General features: G+C 37.7%; 1 protein-coding gene across 1 annotated transcript in view; it reads right to left on the bottom strand.

Moving 5' to 3' along the window:
• The window catches only part of EIF2AK3 (eukaryotic translation initiation factor 2 alpha kinase 3), a 70,581-nt gene that overhangs the window by 18,926 nt on the left and 34,586 nt on the right, over positions 1-17,069 (bottom strand). The window contains exons 5-12 of the mRNA XM_004031375.5: positions 15,146-15,380; positions 14,771-14,933; positions 13,097-13,237; positions 12,315-12,437; positions 10,181-10,401; positions 7,783-7,895; positions 3,889-4,011; positions 921-1,070 (exon numbers count right to left, since the gene is read on the bottom strand). Coding sequence (XP_004031423.3) covers positions 921-1,070; positions 3,889-4,011; positions 7,783-7,895; positions 10,181-10,401; positions 12,315-12,437; positions 13,097-13,237; positions 14,771-14,933; positions 15,146-15,380 — 1,269 coding nt within the window. The remainder of the gene's footprint in view (positions 1-920; positions 1,071-3,888; positions 4,012-7,782; positions 7,896-10,180; positions 10,402-12,314; positions 12,438-13,096; positions 13,238-14,770; positions 14,934-15,145; positions 15,381-17,069) is intronic.

Below are 17,069 nucleotides of genomic sequence, written 5' to 3'. Positions count from 1 at the left end.
TTAATTTTAAAGCTTAATTTTACACATGAAACAGTTACCTTGGACTGTCTGGGGCTGCCAGAGCAGCCAAAGCCTTTTATGCAAAGTGAGGACAGGATTCCTTGGTGGCTTAAAATTAATCTAAATTAGGGCAGCGCCTCACAAGGCCTTGAGACATGGGGCCACTTCACTTGGTCCTTCTATGGCTTAGTTATTGGTTGAGTCTATAATAAGCACCACTTTAACAAGGCACCTCACGTGGATCTAATGTTGCTTAGATACCTGTAGGTAGGAGTTTCACTCCAGTTGTTTGGTGGCAGTCTATCTACACATGCTTCCTTTTTCTTCTCCTTTAATAGTTTTTAAAGGGCCTGCCTTCCTATAGCACATCATAGTTAATATGGGCAATATATTCAGGCTAAGTTTATGTATTTTTAACTGCAAATAGTTCAAAACTACTTAAAAAGGAGTTGTAAATTGTTAACTGCTAAGAGAAGAACTAAATAACAAACATTTTTAAAAAATGGAGACAGAAGCAGATACCTTATACTGAGAAAAGTCACTATAAATCCCTCAATCAATCACAATGTATAGAGTCCTATCAACTAGTAATTTTTTAAAATGTAAGTTCTCTCATTTTTTCTAAGAGACAGGGTCTCACTATGTTGCTCAGGTTGGTCTTGAACTCCTGGGCTCAAGCCATCTTCCCACCTCGGCCTCCCAAAGTGCTGGGATTACAGGCATGAGTCACCCCTGTATGTTCTCAGAATCTAAATCAAAATTTCACAAGTGGCTAGAGAACTTTTCAAAACATGAAACAACAGAACTCTGCTGTTCCCTTTTCTTAAAAAAAAAAAAAAAATCCCTAAAGTTATAAAACTGATATTGTAATCACACAAGCAAAAAACTAGCTTAAGTGTATGTGTAACAAAGTTAGTTACCTTTCATCTTTCAGCCAAATTTCATCCATCTTTTCTTGCCACTTCTCTGGTGGTGCTTCGAGCCAGGCATTGAAATATCTAACAATGCCCGGGTGTTCAAGCTTGGCTAAGGCTTTAACTTCTCGCATTACCTTTTCCCGAGCCAATTCCCTGAAAGAGAGAAAATATTTAAGGTGATGGATATTCCAATTACACTGATTTGATCTTTACAAATTATATGACTTATACCCCTAAAATATGTAGACGTATTATATATCAATAAAAAAGGAAAATTAAAGAAATAAAATTAGCCTGAAAAAGAGACAAAGTAAGACAACACTGAAGGCTGTTCATATCTGAAGTATTCATATCTAATAGTGAAAACAGAAAAATAATAAAATAGGATCTTTTCTTGAAACTAAAATTAGAAACAGATGAGTTAGCCTAGGTTATACTTTTTTTTTTTTTTTTTGAGACAGGGTCTCGCTCTGTCACCCAGGCTGGAGTGCAGTGGCGCAATCTCGGCTCTCTGCAACCTCCACCTCCCTGGTTCAAGTGATTCTCATGCCTCAGCCTCCCGAGTAGCTGGGATTACAGATGCGCACCACCACACACAGCTAATTTTGTGTTTTTGGTAGAGACAGGGTTTCACCATGTTGGTCAGGCTAGTCTCGAACTCCTAACCTCAGGTGATCCACCTGCCTTGGCCTCCCAAAGTGCTGGGATTACAAGTGTGAGCCACCGTGCCCGGCCAGCCTAGGGTATACTTCTAAAAGGCCACACAAGCCCTGTATTTTAAAAAATACAAGTATTTCAGTTTTGTTTGTTTTTCTCTTCTGGAAATAAATGCTACAAGCGCATCTACTGCACGTACAAATAAAGTTTTAAAATCCCAACTTCTTTGCTTGGCATTTAAGGTGCTACAAGCTATCTTTTTTTTTTTTTTCCTGAGACAGGGTCTCACTCTGTCACCCACGCTGGAGTACAGTGATGCGATCTCAGCTCACTGTAACCTCCAACTGCCTTTTAGTAGAGATGAGATTTTGTCATGTTGGTCAGGCTGGTCTTGAACTCCTGGCCTCAACTGATCCACCTGCCTAGGACTCCCAAAGTGCTGGGATTACAAGCGTGAGCCACTGTACCTGGCCAACCTATCTTTTTCTTCCTCTCTTCCATCCTCCCCTATTCTTACCCTTTGTTCCATCTATTCCAGAACTCTCACCATTCTCCATACCACCTGCAAGTGCTTGTGAGAGCCTCTGCTCGGGCCATTTCATGCACTTGGCCATCCCTCCCCACCTGTCTCCTACTGAGGGAAAGGCCACTCTTGAGCACCCAGAGCAAATGCCGCCATTTCTATGAAGCTTGACTTCCTTGACTGCCTTTTGGCCACATCCGCTCTTCTTCATGAGAAGCTATTAATATTTACTAAGATAAGGCAAAGGTCAAAATTTTTCTTGCGTTGTATTTACTTGCGTGTACATACAGAAGCACCAAAAAGGTACAGGCTTCTTGAGGGCAGAAACCTTGCTCAGTTTTTATCACTTATGTAGTGCCTGGCACATATGAATATTTAAACTACTCAAAAGTTATTTGCCAAAAGAAAAAAAATAGTTCCCTAGTACCCAAACCATCCAATTCCTGTACCTACCAGTCAGGAATTTGAAAAAACTGTGACTACCAGATATGACGACAGCACAACAATTAGTGTGCATTTAATCAAGAATCAACAAGAGGCCAGGCACAGTGGCTCACGCCTACAATCCCAGCACTTTGGGAGGGCAAGACGGGTGGATCATTTGAGGTCAGGAGTTCGAGACCAGCCTGGCCAATATGGTGAGACACTGTCTCTACTAAAAATACAAAAATTAGCCGGGTGTGGTGGTGCATGCCTGTAATCCCAGCACTTTGGGAGGCCAAAGCAGGTGGATCACCTGAGGTCAGGAGTTTGAGACCAGCCTGGCCAACATAGTGAAACCCCATCTCTACTAAAAATACAAAATTAGCTGGGTGTGGTGGTGCGCGTCTGTAATCCCAGCTACTCGGGAGGCTGAGGCATGAGAATCACTTGAACCAGGGAGGCGGAGGTTGCAGAGAGCCGAGATCGTGCCATTGCACTCCAGCCTGGGTGACAGTGCAAGACCCTGTCTCAAAAAAAAAAAAAAAGTAACAAGGGCCTTCTACATAGTTAGAATAAAAGGTATTGCTGGAACCCTATCATCTTAAGCATCACACTGTTCTGAGCCAGAAATCATACTTCTAGGAATCTATCCTAAGGAAATAGATATTGTCAAAAGGTACATAAAAAGATGAATACTGCAAAGGATTTTTTTTATGGTAAAGTTATTTCTAATTGTAACAAATTAGAAACCAAATTGTTTAACAATAAGAAATGGTTAAACAAATATGGCACGTGTATTAAATGGACTATTACCAAGCCACAAAATACTTTTAATATATTTTAGGATTCTAATAACATATTCTTAATAACATGAAAAATATAGAGGATATGATAAAGAAAGCAACAGACAAAACTGTACAGTACTGGCAACTGGCTACCAGTTAGGTAAATATATGACCAGAAAACAAAATCAAAAGGAAATACTCTAAAGTGTTAATAGTTATTACCGGGTAGAGACAATATAATTCAAATGTTTTGGTTCTAGTACTTTTCCGTATTTACACAAAAATATAGAATGTTTTAAAATGCTGCAATTTACTGAAGTCTACAGTTACTATAAGCCACTAAACGAAAAGTCCTGAGTTAATAATAAAAAACAAGGGCATGTTTTAAAAGTAGATAGAAAGCAACCTATAGAGATAACAACTTTTAGACAGCTGGTTAATTGGCAGCACTTAGAACCTAAGATTTGAAACGTCTGAAACTGTTTTCTATGGTGTTTACAGAGTACAGTAAGAAGGATATTTTACCCATGAGATTAGATCACACTGTGCTGATTTCAAGTTTACTGAAGGTACCACCCATTACCTATTGGGGAGACGGATCCTCTTGATAGCGTAATTGCAGTCATCTACTTTGTTTTTAGCTTCAAAAACAACTCCAAAGCCACCACGTCCCAGGCATTGAATTGGCTCAAAATCAGTTAGATATCTTTAAAAAGAGGTAAAATTTATAAAGGTTTGCAACAGTTTTAAATTTTGTGGTAATGTGAAAATCAGTTCAATCTTATGACACATAAAAATGTATAAACTCATAGAACTCATCTTAATAAATAGTATATTTTGAATTTGATTAACAGCATTTTTAGTCCTATTTGTATAAATGAAGCAAACACCTTCTTATGTTTCCTAGAAAAAAATTAAAAATAAAAAAGATGTGTTTAACTGAGAATCACTTGTTAATCACTTGTTCTTACAGCTGTTGCACTAGTGATGTGTGCTGTCCAATACTTCCTATCATCTACCAAAATATCATATTCCTAATCCTCATATCTTTTACATTCTGTGACATTTTGTAATCAGTTACAGAAAATGTGTTTTTATCTTAGCTAATTACCTGTCAATTTTATGGGAAAATTTTAATCAATCCTATTATACCCAGGTACTATTTTAGCCATAAACCTTCCTAGGAACCAAAGCTGACATGGGTTGGGTTGCCCCACGAGTCAATGTACCTACCACTGGAGGTACCAAGTCAAACAGAAGCCAACTCACCATCTGTCACTCACAGGGGCCTCCACTAAGCAGCCTGTTTCTCCCTTTAGTGCTGACTTCACTGACCTGCACTGTATAATCCAGTCAATTTGCACCATGCTGTCTCACAATTCAAGGTTTTGCTTCTGCTGTCTGCTCCACTGGGATGGCCTTCCTCTTTGCACTTAATGAACCCTATTTTTCTTTCATTCTGCTCATCTCATCACCTCCGTAAGGCTTTCTTAGACCCCTGTCTCGACATTCCCAAAACACACTGCACATAATACTTTGAAGTATTTAAACTTAATTTTTTGCAATGATGTGTAAGCAGCTCCCTTCTCCCACCGCCACTGTATTATGGGGGCCATGAATACAGAAAATCATTGTTTCTCTTTGTATTTCCAATGGGTGGGCACTACCTGACAAACCGAAAGTCTAACAAATGTCTGTTGAATAAATGCATGAATTAATGAATAAATTAGATGATGTCTGATATCCCTTATAAGGGTAAGTTTATGACTTACATACTCATTATTTACTTTAAGACTTACATACTCATTAATTTAGTAGTTGCCTCAGCTGGTTAAAGCATGGAGTTAAGGAGAAGCAATAGATTTCAATGTTCCATGGGCCAATTCCTTTCATAGAAAATGAAGAGTAATAATCTGTATTCCTAAAAATAGCCAGTCAAGGTACCTCAGTACAAATCAGTCTCCCCAAATGCAAAAGCCCACAAACTTCATATCCTACTCCTGGAGGGCCAGCTGAATTATCTTCCCATATTAAGGAAAACACCTATATAAAAATGGATTATCTTCTAAAAAGAGTAACATCTTATATGTGATTACAGACCCTAGAAATGTAAGTATCATCTTGCCTAAGTTGTCAGCTGATAAATGACAGAGCTGAGATTTGAACTCATGACTGAATGCAGAGTTCATGTTCTTAACAGTGCCTAGGACATTGTCGCCACTAAAAAACATTAGGTATTATTATAGAACTCCCATATTTAAAAAAAAAAAAAAGACCCAAGAGCTGCATTCTTCATATTGAATAAAGTTAAAGAAAAACTGACTTAAGTCTAATTCAATTTTGAGTATATTATTCTAATTTTCTTGACAAAAGCCTGACAAATACATCTTTATTCATCTTATCGCATTTATTCTACTCCCCAAACCTCATCTCTACTTGCCGAACTCTCACAATTTAAAATTCAGTTCAAATATGACTTCATTTATGATGTCCTCCTAGATCATCACAAACAGATTTAGTGATTTCGTTCATGACTTTCTTCTTACATGCTTGTTTTACCCAGTAGTATCTTTCCCATAGACTTTAAGCTTCTCCAGGATAGGAGCAGTCTTTTTATTTCTCCCAAAGCCTGAAATATTGTCCTGCACACAGCTGTTCAGAATAAATGTTTAATGAACAGTGAATGACTTCAGTAGTAGACTACCTCATGGGAGTTGTTGGATCCTTTATTCTTTCTCTCACTGCCTGCTGGTGTTGACAGTCACTGATATATTAGTATTTTTATTAGCAAAGGTATTAAAGTAGTCTTTAGCATTTGTTAATCACCTAGTAAATTTTGCTTTGTTTATGAAATTGACTGTTTTTACCTGTTCCCCACCATCCTGAAGCAGCTGGTTTGATAGAAAGGTAGAATGGCCTTTTAAGACTCCATTACACTGCCAGGTAGGTACCTTGCAGGGCTGGGCCAGGGTTCTCCAGAAAGCTGGATATGCTCTGAATCAGTGTCTAATATATTATAGCATGGTTTCTCCCATAGCCAGTATTTACAGGTCCAGGGATCAAGGGATGGAAATGCGAGTGGCATCACCCACCATTACCGCCTGGTGATCCACTGGCAACATTTTTGCTTCCTGTTCCTGTGACCTTATGTTCGGCAGGCCTAGAGGTCTTTGTCTAAGAGAGAGGAACACTTCCACCAGGAGATACAACAGCAACTTTGAACTCCTCATGCCTTCCAATCAACAAAGAAGACAGCTACTGTGCTGGCTGGATGACTAATCCTGACTACTAAGGGGAAATTGGATTGCTGTTTCACAGTGGAGGTGTAAGAAAGAGTAGGTCTGAAATACATGAGATCCCTTAGGGATCTCTTTGTATAATCATGCCTTGTGATTAAGGTCAATGGAAAACTACAACAATCCAATCCAGGCAGAAATACCAATCTCCCAGACCCTTCAGGACTGTGGATTTGGGTCACCCTACCAGATAAAGAATTACAACCGGCTGAGGTGTTGTTCTCCAATGGGAAAGGGAATATGGGATGGATAGAGGAAGAAGGTACTTATAACTACCAGCTGTGACCACATGACAGGTATCAAAAATGAGAACTGTAATTGTCACAAGTATTTCCTTAATTTGTTGTGAATATGCTTGTGCATCTGTATCTATGTAGAAGTATATATATAAAGATATATGCCTATGTATAAGATATATATGCACATCTTGTCATTTCTGTTTCCTTGGAGGGCCCCAATATACGTATTTATCTATTATTTTCAATCTTTTCTGCCATAAAATCATTACCCTAGATATTAAGCAGTATAGTTCCACGTCTTTTCCTTGTCCCCATATCACTAAAGTGATAAGAAGTATGCTATCAAGACAAAGAGAAAAATAGGTATAATCCATGTAATATGAAAAATAAACCATAACACCATTTCCAGTTATCACAATGCATCAAAGGTGACATTTTATACTTGAGAGATTGCTAATAGCTTCTTTACTTTTATTCAAACTGCCTACTTTTAGCTAATCCATCTCCCCCTTCTGCTTTTAAAAACTATCTGTTCTATTAGTGTTTTTTTCCCTATATTTCTACTTCCTATTACAGATAGAACAATAATGAAAATAAATGAGGATTCCGAAACGTGGAGACTCATATCACACTCTTATAAACCTAATTATTATCTGGTACTATAAATGCTAATCCTAGTACATAGTAGACCCTAAATAACTAAGTTACTTGAATAAGAACTTAATTTGGTAGCTGAAATTCTAAATTCCTATAACACTCTATTTTTATCTTTCTTAGGGTATATACCACTTTTAATACATTTGTTACCTGAATTTATTTATTTATTGAGGGTTAAGCCTATGTTTTATTTTTCTAGATATCCACACATTAAAAAAAAAGTTAAACAAGATCTTAGGTCATTTCTTCTTTGATTCAGATGGTTGTATTTTATAAGACTCTTACCGTGATATATATCCAGAGTTTTTTATGTCATTCCAGCTACTGTCATTGGCTTCACCACTTACAGAATCATATTTATTTTCAGTTTGACACTGAGTTTCAGACTCCTTCCTTTGCTGATAAGGTGAAAAACAAAATCACTACCAGTACAAAGCTGAACTGAAGTTAGCTAACAATTTTAGGTTATAAAATAAACAACACTGAAAAATACATAAGTAGCATCAAGAAAAATAAAAGCATTATGAAAACAAAGTGCAGCATTTTGCTTTATTATAAAAGAAAAAAAGTTTATCTTCCCATTGCTATCCCTCCAGTCTTTGAGGGGATTTTGTTTGTTTATAATGTGGGTATGTCATATGTACAGCATGATACATAACTAGATAGAAAGACAATGCACACATGTAAGCATAAACACAAACTCCTGGGCAAGACTAGAGTGATTTCTTTTGACAAAATGAGGTAGGGAAAAAAAGCAAACAAACAAAAAACCCAGTAACAATAACAACAACAACAACAAAAAGACTAGAGAGGTTTCCTTCCTAACCAGTTTCATAGATTGCATTAAAATGCTTTTAAGAACAGGAAATTAAATCAGGCAATGCCTCTTTACCAACATCTCCTAAAAGATGTTTTAGAGGATGTTAATAATTATCATGGTCAAATTGGGGCACTGTGGGTCACCTGTTTAGTCACTGATTCTTTCAACAAATCTTTACTGAGCTCCAATTATGTGCCAAGCACTGTGTAAGGGGCTGAGGAGATGGTGGTAAACAGTGTAGACTGGTTCTTGTCCTTAAGAATGTACAGTCTAGGCCAGGCGTGGTGGCTCATGCCTATAATCCCAACACTTTGGAAAGCTGAGGTGGGCAGATCACTTGAGGCCAGGAGTTCCAGACCAGCCTGACCAACATAATGAAACGCCATCTCTACGAAAAATACAGAAATTAGCTGGGTGTGGTGGTATATGCCAATAGTCCCAGCTACTCGGGAGGCTGAAGAACAAGAATTGCTTGAACCCAGGAGGCGGAGGTTGCAGTGAGCTGAGATGGTGCCACTGCATTCCAGCTTGGGTGACAGAGTGAGATGAGTGAGACCCTGTCTCTTAAAAAAAAAAAAAAGAATGTACAGTCTAGAGGTAGAGAGAGAAATTAGGAATTACCTATTAAATATTTTTGTACTCCGGAGTACAGAGTGTAGACATAGGCAGGAAATCTAACTCAGAAATACGAGGTTAAAGAAGACTTCCCAGGGGACGTGGCAACTAATTTCAAACTAAAAGATATTACCCAGGAGTTAATTATTTGAGAGGGAAGGGAGAGGAGGTAGGGAACAAGGTTCCAAGGCGAGGTTAGAGGGATGAGCGCCACCAGGCTAAGCGAGAGCACGGTCTACAGGAAGGACTGAAAGCAGCTCAGCCTAGTGGCTGGGCACGGTGGAGGAGAGGAAGGGATTAGGGTACCAGTGAAGGATGGGTCATGTGCAGGCAGGGTACGAATCATTCAGAACCTTGCATGTTTTAAGAAGGTTGGACTTGAGCTTAACAATGGGGAGGAGGGTCAGGTATTAGAGGTTTTTAAGCCCAGAAATGCAGCTAGAGTTAGGGTGTGGAGAATGGACTGGAGATAGCCTGAGGACTAGGGGCACAGAGGCCAGTTAGAAGTTATTTCAGGAGTGATTCAGGAGAGGTGTGATGATGGTATTTGTGCTGCGGAAATGAAAACTGACACATAGAGAAGAAGAAAAATGTGAAGATATCTAGGAGGAAGGATTCGACAGAACTTGGTGACTGATAAGGGAGAGCAAAATGATTCATGGCTTTCGTGACTGCATACGGCAGTACATTTCTTTGAGAGAGAAAAATGCTAGAACAGGCTGGGGAGGGGAGGGGAATGGGAGTGGAAATGAGGACAGTCTGAGATATGGCTCATTTGAAGTGCCTGTGTAGCACTTACTAGATAGCTGTTCCAGAGAAACAGATTTGGGAACCATTAGTATATAAGAAGATTGGAGCTGGGAAAGTAGGGAAGACCATCTAAGGAGAGTTTGTGGGATGAACAGTGAAAAGAGGGAGTGCTGAGGAATACCAACAATACTGAGAGGATGAGAAAGATCAGGTCCTGAAGCATCCACATCACACCCAAGGAGACCAGGAGAGCATGGTGTCAAGGAAGTCAGGCAAGAAAGGTCAAAGGGAGATGTTCAACAGTGTCAAATACAAAGAGGTTCAGTTAGATAAGGACTGAAAAATGTCCATTACATTTAACACAAGGAAGATCACTGAGAACTTTGGCAAGAGTAGCTTCGGGGGAGCAGTAGGGATGGAAGCCAGACTGCAATGGGTTGAGAAGCAAATAGGAGGTGGGGAAGTGGAAACCAGACAGTAAGCAACCATGATTCTTACCCTGTGAGGATGAGGATGGAAAAGCCTGCGCACAATAAACGTTGTTGCTATGATACAAAACAAAATCGTTGCAACTATTTCTTTCCACCAGTGTAAAAGAAGAACAGGATCCTTTTTGCGGATATTCTTCTTGTAATGTGGGTTGTCGAGGAATCTGACTGTAATCTGTGTGCTTCGTTTGTTCCTTTCCCTCTTGTAGTATGGTAGATAATAACCATTATCTTCAAATAGAAACATTAAAACGGTTTTTTTTAAAGGTAATCGAAAATAGGCCCGTCTTTAACTATTAAAATTTATCCATTTTCCTGTGACTTATCACACTAATTCCTTTTAAGTTTTGTCTCTCTTCTTTAACATATTTTAAACATCTTAATTTGTCTCATTTTTCTCCCGTAAATATAGACATTTTCCTTTATCCTATAAGCATATTAAATTTTCTTTATATTAAGTAATAAGACTAGAAAAAAATCTTAAGGGCTACTCCATTCATAACCTCATTAATAATTCAATTCTTTAAATATAAGAATTAATACTCAATCTTCCTTCAGGGTATTTTTAGCTTTCCTTTTGTTTGGTTATCAATAAAATACCAAATTTTACCACCAATCATTCTTCACAAAATGAAAGGAAAACATCCATGCTGTTTGGTTCAGTTTAGGCTGTCAAAATGGGTTTGTCCCAGAAAAATAGCCTGTCTTTTTTTGTCTTCTATTTTGTACTATGTGGTCAGATTACACAATTCTCTTTTATCTTGCCTTTTTTTTTTTTTTTTGAGACAGGGTCTTGCTCTGTTGCCCAGGCTGGAGTGCAGTGATCTTGCCTCACTGCAACCTCTGTCTCCTGGACTCAGGTGATCCTCCCGCCTCAGCCTCCTGAGTAGCTGGGACTACACATGTGTACCACAATGCCTGGCTAATTTTTGTATTTTTAGTAAAGACGGGGTTTCACCATGTTGGCCAGGCTGGTCTTGAACTCCTGACCTCAAGTGATCCGCCCGCCTCAGCCTCCCAAAGTGCTGGGATTACAGGCATGAGCCACCACTCCCAGCCTAACTTGTCTTTTGATCAATATCAAGATAAAGGAGCTGGGCGCAGTGGCTCACACCTGTAATCCAGACACTTTGGGAGGCCGAGGCAGGTGGATCACAAGGTCAGGAGTTCGAGAACAGCCTGGCCAATATGGTGAAACCCCGTCTCTACTAAAAATACAAAAATTAGCTGGGCGTGGTGGCGTGCGTCTGTACTCCCAGCTACTCGGGAGGCTGAGGCAGAAGAATCGCTTGAACCCAGGAGGTGGAGGTTGTAGTGAGCCAAGATTGTGCCACTGCACTCCAGCCTGGGTGACAGAGCGAAACTCCATCTCGAAAAAAAAAAAAAAAAAAAAGATAAAGGCTGCTGTTTCTACTTCAGAGGCATTTTTTAAAAATCAATTTAATTTATATAATAACTTTCCAGTGCTAACATCTAGGGTAACTGATGAGGAGTCTACGTGTTTACCTGATACAGATTTGAGGACTTCTTAATTACACAACTGTTTAAAAGGCTTTCATATCTGAATATATCCTAACTTCAAAAAACTGCTGCTTACTAAATAGAAAATGTGTTTCATGCCAAATCTCACCTATTCTTGACTTTTGCACTAATTTCTCTTGTCTGAGTAAGAAAATAACCTCATTGTGCATCATTTTCATGTAGTTTTATGAAAAACACATTTTCTTCATTATACAGGCAACTATACAGCCTACATAATATAGCCTGATAAATAAGAGCTAATAACGAGAACCAACGTTTACTGACACTATGTGCCACGTATGATGTTAACTGAGACTTTGCCTGCGTTATCTCATTTAGGCCTCACAACAACTCAATACATAGATATTAGGATTATTATTCTAATTTTACAGATAAAGAAATTGAGACACGGGAGTTAGATGTGCCCAACCTAGCATGTGGCAAAAATGGGATCTGAACCCTGGCAACCTGACTTTGGAGCTTGTATGCTTAGTAATCATTCATGAAATTGTCTCCCAAGATGTTTTATTGTCTATACTCTAATCGACTTTTCTTCATTTGAATTCTATTAATTAATTTCAAATTAAAAAATAAAATAAATAAAACTCAGTATTTTCACTTACCATATGGATACTGCAAGATTGAAAGTGCACCATTACTATATTCTTCATGAGAAAACTTATCATTACTGAGACATTTGTCAAATTCATCAGATCCTACCAAGACAGGAGTTCTGGAAGGAGACTCTAAAAGAAAATTATTATTTTCTTAATAATAACATTTCTTAAGTCTGAACTGTTATGACTTGAATAAAAATGCATGTGCTTAATTGAATAAACTGATATTCAACCATAATTCAATTCAAGCATATAAGTTAAACAAATGGCCCAGAGCTCTTGCCTTTGAAAAGCACAGTTTTACAGAGAATCTGAGTTGTTTAAACAAACAATTAAAATATGACACGACATATGTAGTAAAAAAACACGTACAAGGTATAGAAAGATAATGAAAGAAGTAGGTGCACAGTATTTGATTTCTATTCGTTCATGTCTCAAAGAATATGATGTGCTAACCAGATAACTTTTGCCTAAATAGTCTTAATATAAGTATGTTAAGCACTAAATGTTACTTTGGCATGGTCAGGGAATGATTAAGAGTTTTTCTAAGTTGTATAGAGAAATATTTGATTAACATTTTTATTGAAGCAACTGCTGCTTCCAAGAAATGATGCTCTAAATGAAAATAAAAATTCATTATTAACATCTGAAATACCATCATGGTTTATCAATAAAATATAAAGTATATAACAGTTCTTATCTCTGCAGTATTCAAAACTAGGGCAAAGACTGTCAGGATTAGGTCTCTGAACACTAATAGTATTTAGAAAAGTTTACAATTCACTTACGAATTAAGGGTTTCCATTTGATTGTTGGCAAAGTAATAATTGCGTTTTCATTATTGACAGATTCCAAAGCCTTGGGACTTGAAGGAAACTTTTCTGAAATTCTGACTGATGACTGCAGATACAGCTGGCCTCTATACATTCCTGAATCAACCAGAACATTGTCAATTATGCATTGATTTTTTTAAAAAGGTCTTTTTAATTAAATAAAATTACATTAATTCCAGTTATTTCTACATACACCACAAAACTCTTGTCAAAGAAGAAACATGCTTGAAGCACTCAAAGATAAATTCAATGTTTATTCAACAAAAACAGGGAGGGAAAGTTACACAAAAGGTCCGTATGATATTTCTCACTGAATAATAGCACATTTTCAGTAATACAGAAAAATTGTTCCAGTAGAAAAATTCAAAGATAAGTCACTGTACTCTCACAAAACAAATAGCTCAGACTAAGTAACTTTCTCAAGAAAGTTTACCTAAACACCTATAATTCTAGAAATATTGCTAACAATTCAGTTAAATACTATCATAACACAAATGACATGTTATTCCTTCAAATTCTTGCTTTTCATTCAAACCAACAGGTGGATGGCACATTGTCAGAGCTTATAGAATTTTATGAGTATTTGATGATGCAGACTAGTTCAAATTAGATCCAAGAGTTTTCAAAATTTGTAATATTAAAGGCTTCCAAATTGCCCAGAAGCACACCAGAGTTTTATTTTTTTAGATCAGTTGTACAGATGCACTGATAAAAAAGAAATAAATCCAATCTTAAGGGAGGGGCACAAACTAATATGGATGAAAATACAAATATAGAAAATTATAGACTTTGAGGATATATACCTAACTATATATTTTATATGTAATTACATATAAATAATTATATATGTAATACATATACGTAATTACATATAAATAATTATATATATATAAACAGAGTGTTGTCCTGTCACCCAGGCAGGAGTGCAGTGACATGATTATAGTTTGGGGTAGGCTGTAACTCCTGGGGTCAAGCGATCCTCCCATCTCAGCCTCTGGAGTAGCTAGGATTACAGGTGCATGCCACCATTCTTGGCTAATGAGTAATTTGAAATCATGTTATATAATGAGAATATTTCTAAGCCTTTCTAATATAGACCTCAGAGAAAAAGAATATGTGACAGTAATTAAAAATTTCAGAATTGGGCTGGGCATGGTGGCTTATGCCTGTAATCCCAGCACTTTGGGAGGCCGAGGTGGGTGGATCACCTGAGGTCGGGTGCGCTATATTCTGGCCAATGTGGTGAAATCCCATCTCTACTAAAAATACAAAAATTAGCTGGGCATGGTGGCAGGTGCCAGTAATCCCAGCTACTTAGGAGGCTGAGGCAGGAGAATCGCTTGAACCCAGGAGGCGGAGGTTGCAGTGAGCAGAGATCATGCCATCGCACTCTAGCCTGGGCGACGAGTGAAACTCCATCTCCAACAACAACAAAAAAATTTTCAGAATTGGACAAATGGAAAAGTAGCAGGAATGGAAATCAAAGTATAAATCTCAAGGGCAACCTACATCAGAGATGATATTAGGATTTAAAACTACTACAGGCACTCCTGAAGTAGGAAGGAACAATGTAAGAAGACAATCTAGATGTCAATGTGTACTATCATTAGATAAGATACATTTACTCACCCAAGTAAACACTGTTTTCTGTGGCTCCTCTGGCAGCTTCTACAATGTCTTCTTCATCTTCTAAAACATCATCATTAGATGTATAACTTGTATCATCAAAAAGACTGATGGGAATGACTTTCCCATCCTTAAGTAACCAGGCAGATGCAATTGGAGTACAAAACTAAACAAAAATGGAAAAAAGGTCTTAAATAATTCAAGCAGTAGTTATATAGTTCCAACCCATAAAATACCATTTAAAATCACAAATTTATAAAAGCACAGAGAACAAGCTGAGAGCCCCAAGTAGTAGTAATTTCGTTCCACCCAATCAATAAGTTTGGTCAGACTGGGAGAGGAAGAACCGTATTTTAAATCCTCAGTGGTGTTAGGTACCTGGTACTCCCATTCCAGATGTCCTCCCTTCTTACTGAATGCCATAACTTTCCAGTCAGCAACCGAAACCTTTATCACTATGTCCATTATGGCAGCTTCCTGTTCTTCCACATCTGAAATAATTTTAGACTCTTCTGTGTTCTCATTGGGCTTAAAGGTGCTTTCAATAAATCCGGCTCTCGTTTCCATGTCTGGAATATACCGAAGTTCAAAGTGGCCAACACTGAAATTCCACCTTAAATTTACAAAGGTGTGTTTTAGAAATTTACATTTAAAGAAAGGGACAAAATAATATAGAACTCTTCTAGATTGAAGAAGCAAATACTAAAATTATGTGATGAGAAAACTAACAACTCAACATAACCTTCTGGAAAAGAGTGCTCTACTGATTTATGCCACAAGAGGGCCCACAAGAACTTTGTCCTGACCCTTCAGACACAATGGTTTTGAGGGTTGTGGACTGACTGATGTGTCCCTTACAACAACTAAGGGACAGATTTTCTCTCAAAAACTTACAAATGTTTGTACTTCTACATCAGAGTGATTTTCCCCAAACACATCAATGTCACCTTAAAATGAGGTAGCACACAGTCTGCCTTACCTCTTAATTAAAGGCAGGATACATTTCATTAAGTGTAGCAAAATTAATATGCCCTAACAAACCAGTGTAAAAGTCAAGATGAATGCACCAGTCTTAAATTCATACTAAAACATGGCCTCAAAAAGGCAATGTGATCCAGGATACCTCAGCCCCAATCTTGGATCTCCACTGAACAAGATGTGGCAAGTCATTTACCCTTTCCTAAGTAAGTTTCAGCAGTCTTATCCTAAAGTGGCAGTAATAATGTTTCCTCTATAGTTAGTAAATAGAAAAATCACTCAACTACTGAGAGTATTGTGTCTTTTCACTTAGATATAAAATGGCATAGTTAAGAATTCTGACATTTATGGAAATAATTATATTTTAAAGAATCATGGATCTTAGAAACCCAGATCCTTCCTATTCCGGTAACTCAAAATTCTGTTAAGTTGGACATCTGCTGCTATGGTGGCTGAGCTCCCAGTAAGCACTCAAACACTTAAAAAAACAAAATCCAGTCAGGATAAAGAAGGTCAAGTTGTCTGTAAATGCAAAGCCCTATTCATAGTCCAAAGTAGAAAGAATAAATGCATTCTTAACTGAGTTTGAGAAAACAGTTTTCAGGAAAGGAAACTGAATTACACTGCATCGGATCAGACAAAATCCGAAAGTCTGGTTCATTTTCAAAAGATAAAGATGGAATCTAAAGTTATTTTTACTACACAGGCAATTTAAAACTTAAATATTAGGTTTAAAAAAAATCAAGCATTTGATGTAGAATCAGCATATCTAATCTAGGTATCACATTGTTTAATCACATATTTAAATATAAAAATTACATAAGGGGTTCATTATTTAAAGAAGGAAACAGAAAGGTATTAGGCTAAATAAATGTTTTAATACTTCAAGAAAATTGAATAAAATGATTATTATTTTAAAATTGAGATAAACTATGAAACTACCTACTAGACATAATTAGACAGTCAAATAAGTTCAAGCTCAAAGAAACACATCAATTTTGTCTTAACATCTTTCTGTATTCAAAGAACTTTGAATGATGAGATTGCTATAAAAAATATCATTAGGCCAGGCGCCGTGGCTCATGCCTGTAATCCTAGCACTTTGGGAGTCTGAGGTGGGTCGATCATCTGAGGTTGGGAGTTTGAGACCAGCCTAACCAACGTGGAGAAACCCCATCCCTACTAAAAATACAAAATTAGCCGGGCATGGTGGCGCATGCCTGTCATCCCAGCTACTCAGGAGGCTGAGGCAGGAGAATTGCTTGAACCCGGGAGGCGGCTGTTGTGGTGAGCTAAGATCATGCCATTGCACTCCAGCCTGGGC

The sequence above is a fragment of the Gorilla gorilla genome, chromosome 12 (genome assembly GCF_029281585.2).
Source record: "Gorilla gorilla gorilla isolate KB3781 chromosome 12, NHGRI_mGorGor1-v2.1_pri, whole genome shotgun sequence".
NCBI lineage: Eukaryota > Metazoa > Chordata > Mammalia > Primates > Hominidae > Gorilla > Gorilla gorilla.
Note: the sequence above shows the minus strand (reverse complement) of the source record. Positions and strands in the feature narration are given on the sequence as shown.